The sequence below is a fragment of the Rhinolophus hipposideros genome, assembly GCF_964194185.1.
Source record: "Rhinolophus hipposideros genome assembly, chromosome: 8".
Classification (NCBI taxonomy): Eukaryota; Metazoa; Chordata; class Mammalia; order Chiroptera; family Rhinolophidae; genus Rhinolophus; species Rhinolophus hipposideros.
The window spans coordinates 28,634,571-28,658,592 of record NC_138054.1 but is presented as its reverse complement, the minus strand read 5'-3'; the positions used below and the strand labels follow the sequence as shown (position 1 = coordinate 28,658,592).

At 36.6% G+C, this 24,022-nt stretch overlaps 2 protein-coding genes across 3 annotated transcripts in view; one reads left to right on the top strand and one right to left on the bottom strand.

Annotated features, from left to right (window-relative positions):
* LOC308500544 (guanylate-binding protein 6-like) overlaps positions 1-17,261 on the bottom strand; it is a 30,676-nt gene extending 13,415 nt beyond the window's left edge. The window contains exons 1-5 of one of the 2 annotated variants that reach the window (XM_081055600.1): positions 16,903-17,261; positions 9,886-10,081; positions 6,759-6,886; positions 5,283-5,392; positions 4,897-5,093 (exon numbers count right to left, since the gene is read on the bottom strand). In XM_081055600.1, the coding sequence (XP_080911726.1) occupies positions 4,897-5,093; positions 5,283-5,392; positions 6,759-6,886; positions 9,886-10,075 (625 nt within the window). In that variant the 5' untranslated portion in view covers positions 10,076-10,081; positions 16,903-17,261. Of the gene's footprint in view, positions 1-4,896; positions 5,094-5,282; positions 5,393-6,758; positions 6,887-9,885; positions 10,104-16,902 lie in introns of both variants that reach the window. The other variant, XM_081055601.1, reaches the window with a different exon arrangement.
* LOC308500549 (uncharacterized protein) overlaps positions 1-24,022 on the top strand; it is a 158,734-nt gene that overhangs the window by 123,004 nt on the left and 11,708 nt on the right. The gene's annotated exons all lie outside the window — the stretch shown is intronic.

The following is a 24,022-nucleotide window of genomic DNA, read 5'->3' as shown; positions in this document are numbered from 1 at the left end:
ACTCTATCTGGCAAGACTATCCTTCTGGATTGAAGGAAAGATGAAGAGATTCCCAGGCTAGCAAATATTAAAATAGTTCACCACCACTAAACCAGCTTTACCAGAAATGTTAAAAGGTCTTCTTTATGCAAGAAAAAAAGGCCATGACCAGAAATAAGGAAATGCAGGGTTAAAAATATTGCTGGTAAAGGCAAATACATAATAAACGCAGTGAATCAATCAACCACTTAAAAAGCTAATGTGAAGTTTAAAAGACAAAATTAACTATAACTACAATAAATAAGGGAAACACAGAACAAAAAAATTTGAAACATGAGGTCAAAAACATAGTGGAAGGGGGAGTAAAAATGTAGTACTTTTAGAATGTATCTGAATGTAAATGCCTATAAGCTTACAATAGACTGCTTTAGATATAAGTCGATACATATGGTAACCACATACCGAAAATCTATAAGCCATAAACAAAAAAATAAAGAGAAAGGAATCCAAACAAAACACTAAAGAAAACCAGCAAATCAAAACCAAAGAGATCAAGAGAAGAAAGGAACAGAAAAGAAAAACAAAACACCCCCAAACAATTAACAAAACAATAATAAACACATACTTATCAATTATCACTTTAAATGTAAATGGACTAAATGTTCCAAGCAAAAGAAATGGGTGGCAGAATGAATAAGAAACCAAAACCTATCTATATTCTGCCTTCCAGAGACTCACTTTAAGAGGCCTAGCAGGTTATACTAGGAAGCATAGCAGGTTATACAACTTGCTTAAAGTTACACATCTAGTAAGTGTCAAGGGAGATCAGCAGAATAAAGTCTGCATTTCACATTGGGCATATAGTCTAGGATAATTTGCAAAAGAGGAGGGTGATGTAAATTTTGAAGTATTTGTACGTGCTGTCCAGGTTGAGATGGTATCTGAAAGGAAGAGCCCCACGTAAACATGCAAATACATAAAGCACCAGGAGATTGTGGGTTTATACAACTGCACATAATTCTGACCGGCTGAAACCTAGAGCATGCATAAAGAAGTAGTGTTGGAAGAGGGACTGGAGGGAGTTATGGAGAGTCACAAGAGAGCCACAAAACAAGACTCAATAAATTTAAGAAGATTTAAATTATATCAAGCGTGTTTTCTGACCATGATAGAATGAAGCTAGAAGTCAACTACAGAGAGAATACTGGAAAAAACACAAATACGTGGAGATTAAACAACAAGTTACTAAACCACCAACGAGTCAAACAGGAATTCAAAAGGGAAATCAAAAACTACCTTGAGACAAATTAAAATGAAAACACAAATTTGCAAAATTTATGGGATGCAGCAAAAGCAGTTCTAAGAGAAAAGTTCATAGCTATATAGGCGTACCTCAATAAATAAGAAAATTCTCAAATAAACAACATAACTTTATACCTTAAGGAGCTAGAAGAAAAACAAGTAAAGCCCAGATTTGTATCAGGAAGGAAATAACAACTATCAGAGCAGAAATAAATGAAATAGAGACTAAAAAGACATAGAAAATAACAAGGAAACTAAGAGCTGATTCTTTGAAATGATATATAAAATTGACAAACCTCTAAAAAGACTCATCAAGAAAAAAAAAAAGACAGAGCCCAAATATATAAAATTAGAAAGGAAGTAGAGATTATCACCAATAATACAGAAATATAAAAGATCATTAAAGAATACTATGAACAATTATGTGCCAACAAATTGGACAATGTAAAAGAAATGAATAAATTTATAGAAATGTACAATATTCCAAGACTAAAACTAGAACAGAAAATCTGAACAGATTGATTCTTAGCAATGAAATTAAAGCAGAAAAAAAAAAAAAACAGAACAAAACTCCAAATAAACAAAAGCCCAGGATCAGATGGCTTCACAGGTAAATTTTACCAAACATTCAAAGAAGATTTAGCACCTATCCTTCTCAAGCTAGTCCAAAACATTGAAGAGGAAGGAATGCTTCCCAACTTGTTCTATGAGGCCAGCATTACCCTGATATTCAAAACCAAAGATACTTAGTAATAATAATAATAATAATAATAATAATAATAATAATTTAAAATATTATAAGTTATTAGTCCTGATGAACATAGATGCAAAAATTCTCTACAAAATACTAGCAAATCAAATTCAACAATATATTAAAAGCATACACATGATCAGGTAGAATTTATAACAGGGAGGCAAGGCTGTTTTAACATCTATAAAGCAATTTGATTCATCACATCAGCAAAATCAAGGATAAAAATTATATGACCACATCATAGACACAGAAAAAGCCAAAAATTCAACATCCATTTATGATTAAAACAACAACAACAAAAAAAAACTCCTCTCAACAAAATGGGTATAGAAGGAATTTACCTCAACATGATAAAGGCTATATATGAAAAGACCACAGTTAACATACTCAGTGGTGAAAAGCTGTATGCTTTTCTTCTAAGATTGAGAACAAGACAAGGATGTCTACTCTCACCACTATTTTTCAAATTAGCATTGGATGTATTAGCCACAGCAATCAGACAAGAAAAATAATAAAAAGCATACAAACTGAAAGAAAGAAGTAAAACTATCACTATTTGTAGATGACATGATATATATATATGTATATGTATATGTATATGTATATGTATATGTATGCATATATATATATATCATGTCATCTACAAATAGTGATATATATATGTGATCACTATCTGGCAAGATTATATTTATTACTATAAATAGTGATAAATATATATATGTATATATATGTATACACATATATATAAAACTCTAAAGAACCCACCAAAAAACTAACAATTAAAAAATGAATTCAGAGGGCAGCCAGATGGCTCAGCTGGCTAGAGCGCAAGCTCTTAACAACAAGGTTGCCGGTTCACGCAAAAAGAATAAAACTGGACCAATATCTTATACTATACACAAAAATTAAAGACTTGAGTGTAAGACCTGAAACCATAAAATTCCAAGAAGAAAAATAGACTGTATGTTCCTTGACATGGGTCTTGACAAAGATTTTTGGATTTGACACCAAAAGCAAAGGCAACAAAAGAAAAAATAAACTGGGGAGTTGGGGGTGAGGGGCCTACATCCATCTAAAAACACTTCTGAACAGCAAAGGAAACCACCAACAAAATAAAAATGCAGCCTATGAAATGGGAGAAAATATTTGCAAACCATAAAACTGATATGATATTAATATCCAAAAAAATAAAAAGAACTCATACAATTCAATAACAAAAAACCAATGTGATTTTAAAATATGGGCAGAAAATTTGAATAGACATTTTTTCCAAAGAAGACTTACAGATGGCTTAACAGGTATATAAAACTACACTCAATGTAAATAATCACTAGGGATATACAAAGCAAAACCCCAATGAGATATCACCTCACACCTGTTAAAAAGGCTATTATCAAAAACACAAGAAATAACCAGTGTTGGTAAGGATGTGGAGAAAAGGGAACCCTTGTGCATTGTTGGTTGGTAAATTGGTACAGCGATTATGGCAAACAGTATGGACGTTGCTCAAAAAAAATCATTGCAGCATTATTTACAATAGCCAAGACATGGAAACAACTTAAGTGTCTACTGTTGGATGAATGGATAAAGAAAATGTGGAATATTATTCAGCCATAAGAAATAATGAAATCTTGCCTTTGTAACAACATGGATTAACCTAGAGGCCATTATGCTAAGTGCAATAAGGCAGACAGAGAAAGGCAAATACTGTATGATCTCACTTATATGTGGAATGTGAAAAAAAAAACAAGCTAAACTCATATTTGGGGGAAGGGACACTATGAAATGGAAAAAGGGAACAAAAGGTACAAACTTCCAGTTATAAAATAAATGAGTCATGGGGATATAATATACAGAATTGGGACATCATTAATAATGCTATATTGCATATTTGAAAGTTGCTAAAAGAGTAGATCTTACAAGTTTTCATTATAAGGAAAAAAATTCTGTAACTATGTATAATGATAAATGTTAACTAGACTTATCATTATCATTTCACTATATATGTATGTATGTATGTATGTATGTATGTATGTATATACCGGGGTGCCAAAAACATGTATACAAGTAGACACATATACATTGCTCAGCGTTGCTCAAGCAGTAGTTCGCCGTAATCCAAAGTGTCTGGATGCTGATGGTAACCACTTTGAGCACCTCTTGTAACTGCAGAAGTCAACTGTATTCATCTTTTGTTATCAGTATATATTGAGAATTACAATTTTAATGTTTTTTTCTTTCTTAAAATGTGTATACATTTTTTGGCACCCTCTGTATATAATCATTATGTTGTACACGTGAAACTCATATAATGTATGTCAATTATACCTCAATTAAAAAAATAATGAAAACATATGCACTGATAGTAGATTATCATGTCTATTTAGGGTGTAAATTTCACTTTTTGTAGAAGATCCAACTATCCACACACTAGAAATTTATTTCGCTCCATGAGAAGAGTAAGAACTGAGGGAAATACATACTTCATTGTGATTTTATGCCTAACAATTATATAGACTTATCATTGTTTTTCTCAACACAAAACAGGAGAAACATAATAAGGAAAACAAGTGTCTGTTCTTTCATCAGTTTTAGCATCCATTGTATTTGGATGTGAAGATACAAATTATCTTAGGTGAAATTTAGTTTTAAACAACTTCACTCTACATTAAGCCCCACTCTCATTGGGTGAGCTTAACTATAGTCACTAAAACTTATCAAGGAATAACCTAAGTCTCAGTAACCATTTCTATGGGACTCAATCTAGTCTCAAATACAATGCAGCCCCAGAGATGATGGACAGTGTTTGGTACCTCCCACCCCCTATTGGACCATCCACTGCCCAGGCCGTGCTCTGATACCTGGAATCAGCTTCAAGGCATTCTCCAGGTACTCATCTTCTGTGATAGGGCGACCGTTTAACTTCAGCTCCAGGGTGAAATCCCGTACAGTCCAGATAAAGTCTGGAAAGAAACTCACAAACTCTGACGAATCTTCTACTTCTTCTGGGGAAGGGGAGGACTTTGCCCTGATGAGTTCTGTGAGCTCTGCCACATAACTAGGACCTAGCTAAGGAAAAGGAACTTCCTCCCCACATTCCTACATGTCTCTCATAAAAAAATTATCATAAACATTATGTTTTGCCCTGAGTCCCCACTGCTCCACCAAAGGCCACTCAGCCACAGGGGAGGAGAATGCGATTTGGTCTCCAGTCCCATCAATTTCTGAATGAAACTGGGAAGGATACTGCAGTTTCTCCAAGGCATCGTGGTTGATGGTCCCCATGCTGTTGTAGACTAACATGCTGCTCAGAAGCACGGCCAGCGCGAAGATCCACGAGTCATTCTTAGGATCTCCCTAGAAAACATAGTAGAGAAAGCACCAGTCTTCTCTTCAGAAACTCACTCAGTTACTTGTTCAATCATTTTCATTTGCTATTTCAGATTGTATCATGTCGGTACAAAAAAAACAACATTGAAAGCAAAATTAAAGAAAATCTCAGCTTTGGCAATTACATTGACATTTCTTGTGATATCAGTTTCTTCACGTATGACAGAATTGTAATAATACTTTCCTCAAAGTGTCCTTTTTTTCTAAATGGGATTAAGTAGGATAATATGTATAAGAAAAAGTAGCATGCTCTTTGAGCAATTAGTTGTTCATAAGCGATATCCTATGTTCATTTAACAGAAAGTGAGCTACAGAATATATACTAGGCTAGTCACAATGGAATACTCAAAATAAAGCCAATTCAATATTTATAGACGACTACTAAATGTTAGATATATTTTTCTTAGTTATAGGGAAGCAATTATAAATGTGATAATTGTTACACTTAAGATGACTATTTAATGGTATTTACAAACATTTGAAAAACAAATACAAGGAAGACAACAATATGTTTAAAAGGTTACATATTAATAGTGAAACTTAGTAGTGAAAACAATAGTCAATATATCCAATAAAAATATCGAATCAGAGGGGAACAAAAGATATTCGCGTTAGAGAAAGAGTGTGTGTGTGTGTGTGTGCTTGAGAGAGAGAGAGAGAGAGAGAGAGACAGAGAGACAGAGACAGACAGAGAGACAGAGAGACAGAGACAGACAGAGAGACAGAGAGACAGAAAGAGAGACAGAGAGAGAGAGATGAAACATCCCTACAAATTTAGTGCTGGATATGAAAGAATTTCTAAAATGTGGACTTGTAGAAATGAAAGAAGCATACAAAGTAGAAAGACCTACCGAAGCAAAATGAGAATTAGAAGGCAATAAGTAGATTTATGTGGTCTGACTGACACAGAGCAGAAGGTAGGTAAAGAAAATAAAGCTCAAAGCAAGGTCTGTGCAGGACGGTGAAGAGCCTTGAAGAAAGGAAAAATTGGTTTTTTTGTTGCCTAAGTTATTGCAGAAGCCAGCATTTCGTCATAGTATAAACTGTGTATAACTCAGTTTGAGACCCTTTAATTCAGCTTCTCGATAACGGTTTATTAAAATGGATGAAATTATTCTCGTCAGTACTCAGAAATAAAAGATCTTATCTAATAAACCACATTATCTGATGTAACCTAGAAATGAATTTCAAAGATACCGAAGTTTGCCTCATTTGATATAGCTGGATTTCAATATTTCAGGAATCTATCACAACAGTTAAATTGCAAATGATCATGAAGAGATTAGGAGAAAATCCAGAATGAACAGAACCTGTTTGTGACTCCCTGCCTTACCTTTTCCACATCACCCAGGCCCTCGGTGTCCAGAAGGACCAGGGTGTGACTTGGCTTAGAGGGGTGGGGCACACACCACATCCAAATGCCCTTGGTTTCAGACTGCACAGTGGAGCCCAGAGGGAAACCTGAAGGGAAAGGGAGAAAGCAACATAAAGTGGCAACGAATAGTCCAAGAAGCCCATGGGCTACAAAATTAGACTTAGAGGGTTATAAATGCCCTCAGATACAGCATGGTGCTTTCTCCATTTTAAGGATGTCCAACTGCATGTATCATCTAACCACTCATACCTTTAGCTGTCATAGTCTTTCACATACGTTTAGTTTATTCATAATGCTCATTCCATTGCCCAATGTAAAGAAATCTCTGTTCGTGTCTATGTGGCCTACCAACTCATTCGATGAGAGAAAGGGCATGCTGCACAAAAGAAGCTTTGATTTTTAACTGTTCAACAATGACTTCTTAAAGAAGTTAAGCTAGCTGAATGTATTGTAATTAGATGAAGACCTTTCACTAGTCTGAAGAATAAACAAGACAATATATTCAATAGTTACTTATTAAGTACCCGTTATGTTCTAGGTATTGAGGATATGATCAAGGCTCAGGAGATACAACAGTGGCTAAGAGAGACAGAAATACCTGCCCTTTGGAGTCTTGGAGCTAATGTGTGCTAAGACCCTGAAAACTTATAACCAGTTTATAAGCCAGCCAGGTGAAATCTGGTCTTAATGGAGAGGAGTATGGGGAGACAGGAACGGGTAAAACTAAACATACTTTTCTAAACCCTCAAAAGATTGTGGCTGCATCTCACTTCTCACTTGTTTGGAAGATGCTGTGAACCACAACTGATCCAAGGGATCCCAGCAACAGTTAAAACATTTTCTAAGAGAAATATTATCACATTGTATTCCTAGTATTTTTTTTTCCTGTGTTAAGGGAGAACAGAACTTCTGAAAGTCTTCCATAGAACCAAAATAAGAAAAAGTGTTGATATGTGGTTGATGTAACTTCTATATTCTCATTTGCTACCCATGAAACTCAGTAAGTTGTCCTCTGTATTTATTATGACATTTTAAATGTACCCAGTGTCAGATTCTTATTACATTAAACTATATTCAGGTGCCTAGTAGGATTTGGATATGCTAGTCTACAAGATATTCTACAACACCAAGGTACGGTGCTCTAATTAGAATTTTCATGAAGGCTAACTAAAGCCACATAAAAATAATAGTGAGCTAAAAGATAAACATCCTGATTTATTTTTCTCTTATTCAATTAAAGAAGCATTTATTGTATGCTTACTATGTTTTACACACTGTCTTCGTTGCTGGAAATTCATCAGCAAAGAATCCAGGTAAGGTTTTTCCCTCCACTGATTTTAATTTTAATACAAGAAGAAAAATAATAAATAACTAAAGATATAAATATATAAAATATGTTCTCATTGTGTTAAGTTTAAGTGGAGGAGCGGCATGAGTCAGGACAGTCAGGGAAGACCTCTTTGAGAACTGCCATTTGTGCAGAACCTTGAATAAAATGAGCTAGCTGGGTGGAGAAGCAGCAGAGTGAACCACAAGGGCAAAGATCTGGAGATAAGAAAGGGCTTGCAATTTGCAAGGGCAAGTAGGAGGTTAGTATGGCTGTAGCATAACCAGTAATGGAGAAAATATGGAAGATGAGTTTGGAGAAATAGGAAAGACTAGGTCATAGTGGGCCTCCGAGGAATATGGATTTTATGTAAGTATAATGCAAGCTTAAGGAAGGTCTTAAAAGCAACTAGATTAAAGTTGGCTTGACTGTTTTGAAGATAATTTACTAAAGAGCATCAAAGTAGAATCAAGGAAGACACTTCAGGAAAAAAATTATTTCAGGCAAAAGATGAGGCTGACTTAGCCTCAAAAATAAAAAATGGTAAAATGAAAATGGAGAGAAAGAAACAGATTTGAGATGTATTTAATAAGAGTAACAAAAGGCCTGATGTGTAAATTAGATGTAGGAGATAAACGAAGTAAGGTATATAAGTTTTTAGGCGACATCATTGGGAAGAAAATGTTTGAGAAAGCAGAAAGTGTATTTTTATTTTGCTGTGTTTAGATTGGTTTCATTTGGGCTTAGGACTGGGGATTGGTCATGTTTTATTATAAACATGATAACTTAAACTAGACAACTTTCAAAAAGAAAAAACTTAGGTGGTTATTTAATTAATGAGTCTGAATATCAGAAGAGATATTATGGCAAGAAATATCAGTTAGACAGCTATGAGAATAAAAGTGACATTTAAAGTCCAGAGATTGGATGAGATCACTTTGAGAGGGTACAAAGAGAGGAGAGAAAATATTCTAGGGCCAAGTCCTGGAGTGACCTGAAATTCAGCTGACCAGATGAAAAGTTGGAGGATAGTAGAGAGACTGAAGAGAACTAAATACAGAGATAGAAAGACCCAGAAGAGTGTGGTGCCTCAGAAGCCAAGAAAGAAAAGAATTTCTAGGAGCAGGGAAAAGTCAACTATGAGATACGATGCCAAACAGGGGACTAAGATGGACACAAAGAAACATCCATTGAACCATACAAAATGGAGGTGATTAGTAAATATAACAAGAGCATTCGGTGGACTGTTGGTATTAAAACCAGAGATGAGTCCATTGAAATGAGAGGCGGGAAGAGAAGTGAGAAAAGGAAATTAAGACAAAATATTTTAGCTTGAAAAGGAGTGAAAAGAAAAAGGAGACAGGGAGCGATAGTTACAATGAGATATGGAGTCCAGGGAGAATATTTAGGATGAAAGATATTCAAGCTTGTTGGTTATTAATAAGAATACGAGAGTAGAGAAAGCAAAATATGATGTGGGAGACATTAACTCTAAGAGCTCAATGTCTGGCCAGTTAGAAAAAATGGCTTTGAGAGCACTGGTATGGGAGATTTTCCTTTTACAGGAAGAGGAAACAATAGGAGAAAGAATTAGAAACAGAAAAGGTCAAGTTGCAATTTTTCTGGTGAGAATTACAATTAGAAGATGTGTTTAATAGGAAATTTGGAATCTCCCTTCATGTGATCCTGGAGGAGTGGTAAGAAGCTGAGATTCAGCTGGAGTCAAGCAAATAGCTTCTGTCCCAGGACTTCACTCACCAAGCTTTTCTCTCGCAAGACAGTTCATCAAGTAGGATTTTCCTGTACGATACAGCCCAACGATGGCCACAACCACCACAGGTTGAGAAATCTTCTTAAGAATCTTTAAGGCTTTCTGGTTCACTGAAAACTGCTCATTCTTGTTTTCCACCAAACACACGGGAACCAACATGATGGGTCCAGATGCCATGGCAACCTGCGAACCCAAAGGAATCTTTCTGTAGAAATAAGATTACAAATTCTCTGTCTCAAAGTTAATCAAAGCATGTGTACATCAGCACTTTTATGTAAAAGTACTCCGTACTTATCTATGGCACAAAATGTAGGATTGCATTAGCAGACCAAGAGGGCTTCCTCTACACTAATCTCTGATGATAGTGATGGTAGTGATAAAACAGCAGATATTACCAGCTTCCAAAGTTTTACCTCCCCAATAAAAATAAAATTTAATCAATGCTTATCATGTATTAAGAGTCTATATTGTGCTGAGCTCTGTGACATATGCATTACATAATTGACCTTATGGGTATGTATAAGAATCTTGCAAGTTTGGGGTTATTATACCCACTTTGCATATGTAGTACATAAACTTCAGAAAGACTGAGGGATGTGCTCAAATTTATATATGAAAAAGTAGTAGATCCTGGAGTTGAAACCAGGGAAGTTTGTGTCACCATATCTTGGTTTACAATCACTTATCTGGCAGAATAATCTTCCTCAACAACATTGATTACCTTGTATACTCATAGATCAGTAATGTATAGGAGTTTTCTATTGACTCTTCCATACCAACAATACATTCTCTAATGTATTACTATGACAAGATAGGTTCCTCTTAATTCTGCAGAGTCAGGCCCTCATCCCACATACCATTCAGCAGTCTCTAGACCAGGGTCTTTCCTCGCATGATGAGTTTTTCATCAGTGGCTCCAGGTCACCCAATATTTTTTGAATGGTATGCATTCTGTTTTCACTCCTTGACCTCCAGTTCTATCAATACTAGCCTTAATTTATTTAAAAGCATTGGATGAGCATCTATTATGTACCTGAAACTATGCTTGTTTCCTGGGATAAATTTATTTACAAACTATGGCCCCTGCTCTCAAAGTAATACTAAAGTAATTGTTTGGTTAGAATTAGATTTAGTTGTGAGAAATAGAACAAAATGGCTCATAAACAATTCAAATACATTACTCTCTTTCATAAATTCCAGGATTAGTAGTCCACAACTGGCAGGGTAGATTTGTCATAAAGGATTGGTACTCAGCAGCCTTACTGATACCATATGCTCAGTCAGCTGTAAGTGGCAGCCCAAGGTGTTAGAGGCTGTGCCATCCTATTTGTAGTAAGAGCAGATTGGAGAAGGACAGGCCCCTACTTTAAGAACAGACTCTGGGTGGTGAACACACAAATGTGATATATAAATGATGTATTATAGTACTGTACACTTGAAACCTATGTAACTTCACTGACCATCGTCACCCCAGTAAACTTTAATTAATAATAATAAAAGAACTCATCACTTCTACTTATAAACAATAGATTTTAAGTTATCTCATTACCATATCCAGCCACAGTGGAAGCTGGAATTACCATGAGTAGTCTGGGAAAATATGTATACAGAAAATAAGCAGTTCTTCTATTAGTATAGGAGAAGGGAAGAATAGATATGAGGGAACAGCTACCAGTGTTTACCAGTAACCACCTCAAACTAGGAAGATAAGAAACTCCACGTGGTGATGGAGGGTCATGGAGTATAATTCTTTTAATGTGCTACTAAATACAGTTTGCTAATATTTTGTTGATGAATTTTGTGTCAATATTCATCAGGAATATTGGTCTGTAGTTTTCCTTTCTTATAGTGGCTTTGGTGTCAGCATAATACTGGATTCATAAAATGAGTTAGGAAGTGTTTCTTTCTCTTCAATTGTTTTAAAATTTTGAGAAGCATTGGTGTTCTTCAAATGCTGTAGAACTCACCAGTAAAGCCATCAGTCTGTTTTTTTCTGCCAGGAAAATTTTAATTACTGATTAAAACTTATTACCAATTGTAGGTCAATAATAATTTTCTCTGTGATTTAGTCTTGGTAGATTTCGTCTTTCTAGGAAGTGTCCATTTCATCTAGGTTATCTAATTTGTTGGTGTGCAATTGTTCATAGTACTCTCTTACAATCCTTTTCTTTCTAAAAAAAAAAAAATCAGTAGTAATCTCCCCATTTTCATTTCTGATTTCAGTATCTGTATCTTCTCTCTCTTTTTTGTTAATCAATCTAGCTAAAGCTTTGTTAATTTGGTTGATCATTTCAAACAACCAACTTCTAGTTTTATTGGTTTCCTCTATTGTTTTTCTATGCTCTATTTCGTTTATTTCTACTCTAATCTTTATTATTTACTTCCTTTTGCTATCTTTAGGTTCAGTTTGTTCACCTTTTTCTAGTTCTTTAGATTAGAAAAAAAGTTAAATTTTTAATTTGAGATCTTCCCTCTTTCTTCATGTAAGTATTTAATACCTATAAATTTCCTCTTAGCACTGCTTTAGCTGCATCTCTTAAGTTTTCGTATGTTGTGTTATCATTGTCATTGGTCTCTAAATATTTTTCAATTTCCCCTGTGATTTCTTCCTTGATCTATTGATCATTTAAGAGTGTGTTGTTTAATTTCCACAAGTTAGTTAATTTTCCAGTTTTACTTCTGTTATTGATATCTAAATTCCTCCATTGTGGTCAGAGAAAGTAGTTTGTAGGTTATCTATCTTTTTATATTAAGACTTAATTTGAGGTTATCATATGGTCTATCCTGGAAAACGTCCCATGTGCCCTTGAGAAGAATGTATATGCTGCCGTTATTTGCAGAGGGTTCTGTTAGGTCTAGTTGGCTTACTTCATTGTTCAATTTTCCATTACTTTACTTATTTTCTGTCTGATTTTTCTATCCATTATTGAGAATGGGATATTGAACTCTCTAACTATTATAGCAGAACTGTTTATTTCCATTTCAGTTCTGTCAATTTTTGCTTTGTAAGTTTTCATGGTCCGTTATTAAGTACATTAATGCTTATAATTATTATAGTTTGCTCTATATGTATATTGAACCTTTTAATAATATGTAACGTCCTTCTGTGTCTCTTGTAACTTTTTTATTTTAAAGTTTGTATGATATTAGTATAGCCACCCATGCTCTCTTTTTGTTACTATTTTCATGAAATATTTTTATCCATCATTTCTCTTACAGTTTATTTGTGTCTTTGGATTTAAAATAAATCTCTTGTAGACAGCATATAGGTGGATCATGGGGTTTTTTTTGTTTGTCTGTTTTTTTAATAAATTCTGCCAATCTCTATCATTTGATTGTAGAATTTAATCCATTTACATTTAGAGTAATTACAGATAAAGAGGGATTACGTCCATCATTTTGCTATTTGTTTTCTATATGCCTTATAGTTTTTTATCCTTCATTTCCTGCATTACTGTCTTCTTTCATGTTTAATTGACCTTTTCTATACTAAAAGGTTTTAATTCTCCAATCATTTCCTTTTGTATATATTTTAGATATATACATTATAGATATATAACCACTATTAGATATATATAGTGGTTATATATATTAGACTATATATATATATATATATATATATAGTGGATATATATTAGATATATATAGACTATATAGATATATAACCACTATTTTCCTTGTGGTTACCATGGGGATTATATTTAACATCCTAAAATTATCACTCTAATTTGAATTTAAACCAATTTAACTTGAATAGCATAAAAACTCTGCTCTTTTACAGCTCTGTTCTCACCCCTTTCAGTTGTTGGTGTCACAAAATGCCATCCTTATATATTGTCCAAAAACATAAACTAATCATTTTTAAAGCATTAATCTCTTAAATTATATAGAAAACAAAATGTGGATTTACAAATCAAAGCTAAAATAATACTATATTTATTAGGCTATTTTTTAAGGTGGTCTCTTAAATATAGTTGAAAACAGAAAGTGACAGAATATTGTTATAATAATATGAGCTGTTATAATTGGTGATATATTTATCTTTAACAAGATATTTATTTATTTTTCTGGTGTTCCTAGTATGAAGCAAATGGACAGTGAAGGACCTAAGGAAAATCTTAGCTATTCCAAGCTCAAAATACTTGCTTTTTCCTTGGGCACTTTCATGTGCACCATTCAGGGACCAAATGACCAAAGACAGACCTGTTGTCCAGCCATAGACTGAAAAAAGAAGAGGGTCTTTATGAAAGTAAGACTGGGGTAACCATAAATGCTTGGGCCTTTCCTTTCAAAGTTCACTATGCCCTGCTGGCTTCTGAGGCTAACTCACTCAACAGCCCACAGTTTGGTCCTGGTGGAAATTCCATCCGGTAATTATGTTTCAGAGAAACTGTGAGGAAATAGACACAAAATGAGTAACAAAAAGAAATTCTACAATCAACAGCTCTTTCTAGGGGTCCCCAACCAACTTATTTTGTGGGAAGTGCTGAATTCCAACACTAACTGTGATATTCACCACCTTTGTGTCTCTGGAAATTTTGGCTGCACTTTGGCAGTCTCTGAGTTTACTTCTTTCCTGTTACGTTCCTGACACCGTACACACAGGCTAAGCCCTGCAATGAAAAATTCATGTATTTTTGGTTCTATCCTTATAATGAATGTCTACAATGGCCAAAGTGCTCCCAAGGTTGTGAAGAACTCAGATTGGATTTTGTTGCTGCCACATCATATCATGCAGCAGTGTGGCTCTGCCCCACGCAGCGGTCATCATCACTGAGAAGCAAAGTCGTCACCTCACCCGACTCATCTCCCAAGTCCGAAGGCTTAACCAGCTATTAAGAGGGCAGTGAGACTGATGATGAGGGATGACCTGGGACTAGAATGACCACAGGAACACAAGCCATGAATTGTTAGGCCACAGATTTCGTGCATTTCTTCTGTCTCATGGTCCTTGTTTCTGAGAACAGCTATAGAACTAGTGATGAATATGACAAGTATTCATCAAAACCTGAGCTTTTAAACTGCTAATTCAGTTGGACATATGACAGACCAATGAAATGCAATATCTATAGAACCATTTATGATATTCAAGGGACAGAAGGAGTGTAGGTTCCAGAAGGGAAACAGTTTTTTATTTTTCTCCTTTTTTTTAGAAATCATCAAAATCCTTTAGCCATAAAACGGAAGAATCATCCCGTGCGAAGGAAAATTGAGTCATTGGGAGACTGATTTGTTTTTCAAAATAGAAATGTGCATCAAAATCAAGAAATGGAGTGTATTTTGAGCTAGTAAAAAGTATATATTAATAAAAATGTCAGTGAAGAATAACAAGAAAATCTCTTAACTTCTGACCTCTCCATGTTCTAAAATATCCATGTGGAAAGACCCAGAACAAAACTGCCCTCAAGTGGGCCTCCAAAACTTCATCAGATAGAAGAGGAAAAACCAACTTATTTTGTGGGAAGTGCTGAATTGCTCCTTCCCAATTTTCAGAACGTACCAAGAAAGAAGCTTCCCCAGGTATCTGAAGAAAGCTTGGGCCTGAGCAGTGGTTTACAGCCAACCTTTGAGGGTGTAACTGGGGGTAGAAGTCAGGCTGCAATCTTAAGGCAGTCCATTTGTTTCTGGCTGTCGTTTATTTTTTCTTCTCCAACAAATAAAGGCAGCCAGGGCTCTCTCTTAGAGCCAAGTCTGCTGTTAACATTATTAAAAAAAAAAAAAAAAAAAAAAAAAAAGCTGTGTAACAGGTGAATCTAACCCAATGTGGTTCCAGAGTTGAGAATCAGTGATAAACCAATTCTAGTGCACATTGTAATGAGGAACACTGAGCTCATGGATGAAGAAACTGCTTCCACCACCCCCCATGTCCCCTTTAAAGAGCCAGAAGAAGACTAATCTCTCATGTCTCCATGCATGCGTCTTTCCCACTCCACTTGCTGCTGTCCCAGTGATGTCACATGCTGTGACGCTGTCACCTCACAGCTACTAGGGCTCCAATTGGAGAAGCTGAGTTTTCCCAGAACTAAAGCCAGCAACTGAATCCTGCAGACTATCAGGCTACATGGTCCCTTCCCTCTCCCTTCCTCAGAGACCTCTGTGAGTCAGAAATTGATTAGTTTAAGCTTGAGACTCAGCTGCATGCCAAAGAAAGTTGATGAAGGAGCATTTCTGCCCCACAACTCCTCAGGTCAGTGTGTCAAGAACAAGCTCCCCTGTTGTTTCTCACTCCTCCAACGTCCAATTCTGTTGCTCTTTTATAGAAGTGAGAAAGCAAAAAACAAAAATCAGAACCTGAAAATAAAAGTAATTCGTCTTTTGTTGTTGTTGTTGGTAGAGACCACACATTCAGAAACAATGCAGGATAAAAAAAAAGGCTTAGACTTCATAGTTACTTTAAACAGTTCATTAAAGGAAGTGAGAATGAATTATTTTACATAAATACAGCTTGTTAGAATTTTTTGAATATTAGTATGGCAAATGCAAAAAGAAATTTTAAAGCTAATACAGTAGGCTGAGGACCATGTTTTCTCTCTGTTTCTCCAATGTGTAGCAGGGGCCTCGGGAAGTCTGGGGCAGGGAGAAGGGAGCTGGAGGAAGCAACCCCACCCAGCGCCTCTGGGAGGGGGCCAGGCTTGGTCCCTCAGCGAATGGACTCAGCCCCTTCAAGCAGACAATGTAGGATGTGCTCCTCCTTCTCCCACGCAGGGACCTTTGTGCAGCCCTGGGTGGGTGCCTGAGGAGGAGCCGCACCCCAGGGACACCTTGTGCCGCTGTCAACTCGCAGCCCCTTCGGATGAAAACCTAGACGCTGAGCTGCCTGAGGCCAAGCATGGGGCTTGACAAACCCCATCGGGTCGCCGCCCTCTGCCAGCTGCCCCCCGCCTGCCAGTGCGGAGCCTGTGCCCCCAGAGTGGGATGTGAGCTTGGGCACGTGTTGTTGTTGTTGTTGCTGTTGTTGTTTAAGGAGCATGTGCAAGGAGGGCCGAGTTTAGGAGTGAGCTTACTTGTCTCCGTGCTGCAGCGAGGGCACAAGTTCTCAGCTGTCCTTGCTGCCTCTGCTCTGCTCCTCCTGCGTCTGGCTCCTCAGGACACCGACTGGGCTCTTTAGCAGCTGAACATCCAGCGGGGTGTGACCGTCAAGCTATAAATGGGTGGGATTGAGGAGAACCGAAATCGAAAGGACACGCACTTCTGTGGCTTTGCTGTTTAGGGTTTTTAGTCTTCTTTTTAGGGAGACAAGAGGCCCGAGTGCAGGTGGGGGGGCGGGAAGGAAGGGGAACGGGGTGGAGGATCCTTGGTTCCCCCACACCCGGCTTTGGAATCCCAGGCTGGTCCCTCCTCCTCCTCAGTTCACTTCGCTTCTGGCCCCACAGTGACCCCAGAGCCCCAGGCTGACTGTGAGCCAGAAACAGCAGGCTGGAAGCTCAGCAGCCTGTCTCTCCTGGGTGCTTTCTTGGGAGGCCTTTGGCTTTTTTTGTTGTTTTCATTTTTTGCATAGACTATTTCATTCCCCTCTCTCTCTTTAAGTACTTTTGTTATTAACACAAGTCCTTTCTCATTAACAATAAGTGAGTGTTAAAACTCCTAATTTTACAGTCCAGAAATAATCGTTATTATTTTGTAGTATACGCTTCCACTTATTTTTTTGTGGTGGATCTAAGGGGGATAGTGAGGCACTGGCATGTTTATATTTTGAGTGTTTTCTTTAAACGAAATGAGATAAAAATACAAATTTGAAAGTGAATATTCAAAATGTCAAACAAATCATAAGCATAAACACATTTTTAAAACTGACAAATGCCACAAGTATTTTCTCTCAGTTTTCTGGTTTTATCTTCTATTAAGCTTTTCCCTTCATATTTGAATTTTAGTATGAGCATTAACTCAGGGGAAAAAATGTGTAATTTTAAAGCATTTCACTATGCTAAAGTATTAACTGTAGACCAAAAGTTGAATAATCAAATTAGTCTTTTGCTACATCTTTTACCTTCCGGATACCCAAGAGCTGTGTTCTTGAATAATTTGGATTGGTTGCATTGCCTATTTACCTCTGCCTAAAATATTCTAGTTGGTCTCAAAAAATTAAAAGTGTTAATTCCACTTTCCCCAGCATGTTTGTGTGATTCAGGCTCTTTGTCAATATGTTAAAAACTACATACCAATAGCTAGATTATAGAGGGTCGTTTTTATAGTGTTATCAAAAATAGATTACTAAAATGACAAACTTGTTCCAAGAAAGCTGTTATATTGAATACAATATCAGAAAATACATTGAAAATTGAAAAATTGAAATGCTTCATTTCCTTTAGTATGCAATGTAAATCTACCAGTCATATTTGTATAAGAATGTTTGTCTTTTAAAATGAGTTTATAGCCTCAACTTCCTGTTTTCAGAGTTAAAATATATTCTTATTTTGTGATATTAGTTGGTCAATTTTTATAAATTGTCATTCCTTGGAATTTTTTAAATTGGGCAATGCTATTGTTTTCCCGCAACACTTGGTGGTACATTTTACTGGTACATGTAATACAATTTTAAGGCCCATTACCTTTACGTATTTAAAGATGAACAAAGTAAGGTTCTCAACTTTCGACAATCTATACCTTCTTGGTGACAAATATTATCAAATAAATCAAGAAGTGATGGGTGTTAAAATAATGTTACAAATAAAGTTCATAGTCTCTACAAAAGCAGCAGTAAATCATGTTAGGAAGGGTTATAGATGGCTTCACAGAGAAGGTCCCATTTCTGTTGCATCACTAAGAATGACTTACTTTTGAAGTAAGAATGAATGGACAAAGATATTTTAAAGCAAACGAAGGAAATGACAAATATGGAGAAGTAGGGGCTAGATCTTAAGAATAAGCCAGGTCCAATGCAGCCAGTGAAAATAAAATTAGAAGATCAATTGGGACATAGATCATGGGCTATGTTCCACATTCAGGTAGAGACTTTGAAGGTTACTAGGCATGCTCAGAGCCATGTTTGAACCCATTTCTCTGGTGGCAGGAGGAGAAGAGAATAAATTAAGAACATTGGTGATACAGATCATTCAGGACACTGGTGCTATAGCTTAGAAGACATACTGCGGTCCCACCACTCTAGGTTCCACAGAGTCATTCAGGGATTGAGGTTCCTTCCATTCTGTTGTTCTGTACACACTGAGCTGTTGTACACATCTGCAAGGTCAAAGATTGAGTGTTGCCACATCTGATATCCAGACAGTAAAATGGGGAAGAGTGACTGGTGGAGAACGTGCTTATAGCTCTCTGGCCCAGACCCACAGGTAACATACATATACTTCTACTCATAGTATTCCATATGCACATGGCCACACCTAGAGGCAAGAGCAGCTGGAAAGCTGTAATGTCTACCTAGGTTGCCATGAGATCATCTTTTACAATACAATCATATAATGTTTAGAGCTGAAAATTTGTCATAGCTCTAAAAGTATATGCACCAGTATCAGAGATAACACTTTAAAAAGTTCTTTAACTTGGTGATTTCCAGAGTCAAATGTAAGCTGAGTTGAGTATAGTGACCATATACTTACTGAGACACAGAGATTTATGTAGGATGAGGGTTGGACACTTATCCAAAACCTAAGAAAGAGTTCACCCTCACCAACTGGATCAAAAATGCCTTACCTCCCTCCCCTTCTCTCTCTCTCTTTCTCTCTCTGTCTCTCTCATTATTTTTATTTTGTTTTATGAGGGCATACTGTAAAAATGTGACTCTAGAAGTGAAGAGTATAAGGCTTTTTAGTTCTTTTAGCCTTAAATCAATATGTTATTATTGTTTCTCATATTTTAATTATTGATTTATTTTATTATTATTTTATTATTTTAAATTTATTATTATTTTTTTAAAAAATGCATTTGAAATATTTCTAGCTTCCATGATGGGAAATAGTGGAAATAAAAAAATATCTTAAATATATATTCTTTAAGTCTAAGTCACAAAAGGACGATATTGGTAAAGGAAGAACTATTAAAATTATTTTCTAAGCTTATGTAGGTTAGTAAGATGTGATTTTATTGAAATGAAGCTATTTCATGTTCTATTAATTTAACTCCAGAAAAGATGACCTAGCATCTTGTTTTAGAAAGTGTGTTTATCTGGCACCAAGTGCAGGCGACTCTGGGGCCTGATAGAAATTTCAGGCAGGAATCTTGTTTTAACATCATGTATACAAAGCTGCAGATATAGCAGCTGTTGCGGAGAAGCACACACTTGAAACAGTTTCAATTCAAAACTCTGTTGAGTGCAATTCTTCTATTGTGAAACATGTAGGACAAAGCAACGAAGGGGACCAAAGCTTTTTCCATCCCAATACGTATATGCCTTTTGGCATATTGATTTTAAGCTTGTTATTAAGAAACAAAAGACTCTGAAAGCATCTTGGACTCTCCTTCCTACCTGCCTAAATAGATTCAGGCAGAAAACCCTCTTAAGGGAAGGGAGCATCACCTTAGCATGATAAAATAAACTAAATTTGTCAGACTGGGAGAAATCTAGTAAGTTGGGAATTATAGCCACTGTGTCCCATTTTTTCTGGGTGGCCCAGCAAAAATTTGTTTACCGCATGTTTGGTCTTTCTCATCTACCTATAAATTGCCTAAATTCCAGATCCCTGCCTCTTTTCTCCTTGAATAGTTTCAAAAGTCCAAAGCATCCTCAGTGAGGTCATATTCTTATGGCACCCTCACACATACATCCACAATTTTGTACATTTTCTCCTATTAATCTGGTTTATGTTAATTTTATTATAGTGCATCCAGAAGAACTTAGAAAAATGGGAGGAAAATTATATTTTTGACCCTCACAGGAGCAATGGCCCTTAAAAGACAATATTCATAAGCTTGGGGAAGAATCCTAGAATCAGAAAGAGTAACCCACTGTGACAAAATGGTAAAAACAAAGCAAAACTAAAAGCACGTTGGATGTTGCTAGGCATAGAAATGGAATAAAGTATTAGGCTTCAGAATTACACAAAACGTAAGCGATGAAACTTGCCTGGTAGGTTGCTTGCTGAAATGGTAAAAGTGTCTGTAAATATAAATAGAGTGCATAAATAAATCTATATCAAAACTGAAAAGGAGACTTTTTATTGTAAACACAGCAAAGAGAAAAAAATGTAAGAAGATATAAACAATTTTATGTAAATAATTTAAAAGTTCAATAAAATAACAAAAGTCTGAGAAATGTAAACTACCATAATTGACAGAAGGGAGAAATAAACATCTGGAAACTTCTGATGACTACTATCAAAATGAAATCAGTGAGCAGTCTTTCTATAAATAAACCATAAGACCTAGAAATTTCTATTGTGATTTCTACAAATATTGACATTAAAATTATTTTAATTTTATACAAATACTTTCAGAGTACCAAAAAACAAAACAAAAGTGTATGTTGTACATTTTATAATTTATGCTATTTTCTGTGTCATATTTCAAAATTTAGCAAAAAATATAAAAACGAAGGAAGGAGATGGAAGTTAGCAAAATATTGCTTTGAGAAAGAGCAAAAAAATTATCATCACAAACAATGAAGTTCAGAAAGATGTGACACAATATTATTCATGTGCTGAAAAAAAAGAACTTTCAACCCAGAATTCTCTGTCAATGAAAGCATCCCTTTGGGAATAGAGGTGAAGTTAAGACATTCTAATATAAAGGAGAACTAAGAGAATTCATTGGTAACAGACCTACACTAAAAGAAAGGCTAAAGAAAGTTATCAGAAAAGAATAAAATGATAAATGAAGGAATCTTGGAATACCAGGTGGGGACAGAGAATAATGAAAAGTGTGAAATTTTAAAAATAGAAATAGAAAAGAATAAAAGTTCAAAAGTAATTCAGTGACATAGGAAAAAGAAAATGGAAGAAAAAGATATGAACACAAAACAGTAAAGAAAATTATAGACTTAAGCCTTACTATATCAATAATTGCATTAAATATGAATTTTCTAAGCACATCAATTAAAGATAGAAATCTGCTGAGTGAATGGAATAAGCAAGGCCCAAAATATGATGTCTACCAGAAACTGACATCATGCATGTTTCAACCTTTTGTTTTCCCAGCAGATGCTTATTTGTATGTTCTGTGTCTAAACACACTCCAAGGAGATGTACAGAAAAATAGGTAATGGTTCCTGTCCTCAGATGAACTTTACTTTTATTTGAAAACAAATACTAGATTCCAATTATTTGCACCTGGGTGTGGACTGGTGTGGAGACAAAGCCCCAAAAAGCAGTTTCCAGGCTCTCGGCCTCACATAGAAAGGTGCTGGCTCGGGTAGTAAATGGCCATCAACTGTGATCAGATGGCCAGCAGCTGTGGCTAGTTGGCCGTCAACTGTAACCCGTAAGCCATTGGCCACTAATATAACTGCTGTGGCTACGCTAGCAAAAGGAATGGGGGCTAGCGAGAAGATGGTGGCTGGCAAGCGCGGACTGCTGTTAGGCAGATTATGTAGATCCTGCTTCCTGTGTCTCCAGCCCAGCCGCCAGCGAGAATATATTGGTTTGACTCCCCTATCTATGGCTCCGTGGGTGTTCCTTTTTGGCCTTACAGTGTCCTGCGTTCTTGGGTGGGGAGTGGGAGCTGAGACCCTGCACGACAAATGGTGCAGCAAGCAGGGTCCCCCGCGTGACAACTGGATTTATTACCTGGATCTCGGGTACCCCTACTGTAAATGGAGACTGTGATGTCTTTCCTGTGTCTGGTATCACTGCCAACTTCAATTCTGATTCCCAAAGTCTTCAAATTGTTTTGGCATTCCCATTTCCCCAGGTAACAAGTCAACGGGCAGAGGTTCTCTAATAGGAGGACTGGGGAAATCATTATCATTATTTCTTGTCTCAGTTGAAATGTCTTTTGTCTTGAGATCCTGTCCTCCCCTCCAGGAGATAGGTTCAGGGTCTCAAACTGGCTCAGATCATAGCTAGAGATTGTAACATTTTATGGGGGCTTCTTCTCAGCCTCTTCATAATGTCATAGATTCCATTTGATTGTTTTCTCCCCGTCTCTTTTGATGCTACAGATTCCCTGTTGTATTCACCATCATCAAAATTCTTTTTGATCAGGCCCAGGTGGCTGCCACTCCAACCATGTTATAATCTGAATATTTGTGTTTTCCAATATTAATCTGATGAAACCCTAACCCACAATGTCCCAGTGGGATGGTATTTAGAATTGGGGCTTTTAGAGATAACTAGGTAATGTGGGTGGGGCCCTCATGAATCCAATTAGTGCCCTTTGTAGTCCCACAACAGCCTAGCCAACTGTCTCTTCATGTCTTTCCTTAAGGAAAGAAGAGTTTGTGAGATTGTGTCTTTTTGGGACTCTGTTCCATCTTTGTGTTTACCCCTTATGTCTCTCTGTCTGGTCCCCAAAAGATGGTTTGCAGCCAAAGACAGGTAAGATACCTCACGGGAGATACAACCTAAGCCAGGCAGAACCAGTGGGGACCCCCAATGAACTGCCTTAGACAAATATGGGAAAGGGCCTTGCCTCCCCTTTCCCCTGCTTGGGAAAGTCTATGCAGGCTCTTGCTTTCCCCTAGCACCTGTTTCCACTTCTCTCAATGGAGTTGTTACAATGTGAAAGACTTGATCCTGAAAAGGTACATACTTTAGGTAAAAACATCCTGGGACTTTGTGCTTCGGCTGTTTACAGACAAAGGGTGATTGGAATAAACATTTTTCTGTTATGAAGTCTGAGCCTCACAGACCATGTAAGAAACAATATTACTTTTTTGTATACCTATCAATAAAATCCTTAACCGGCTTTATTCTGGGCTCCAGTCCTCTGAGACTGGGAGACTCCTGGCCTTCGGAGAGATTTAACTGCGTTAAGTCTCTGTTTGTTTCTTGCTTAAAAACTTAACCCAAACCGCCCCTTCTCGCATCCTCACTGCCCTTGTTGCACGGGACGTGACAGCCCTTATAACGGAGAGTCATGAGAGCTCCCTCCACCCTTTCCGTTTTGTGAGGACACAGCAAGAAAGCAGCCCTCTGTAAAGCAGAAAGGGCCCTTACCAACAACCCACCAATGCTAGGACACTCATCATGGACTAACAGCCACCAGCACTGGGAGAAATACATGTTTGTTTTATAA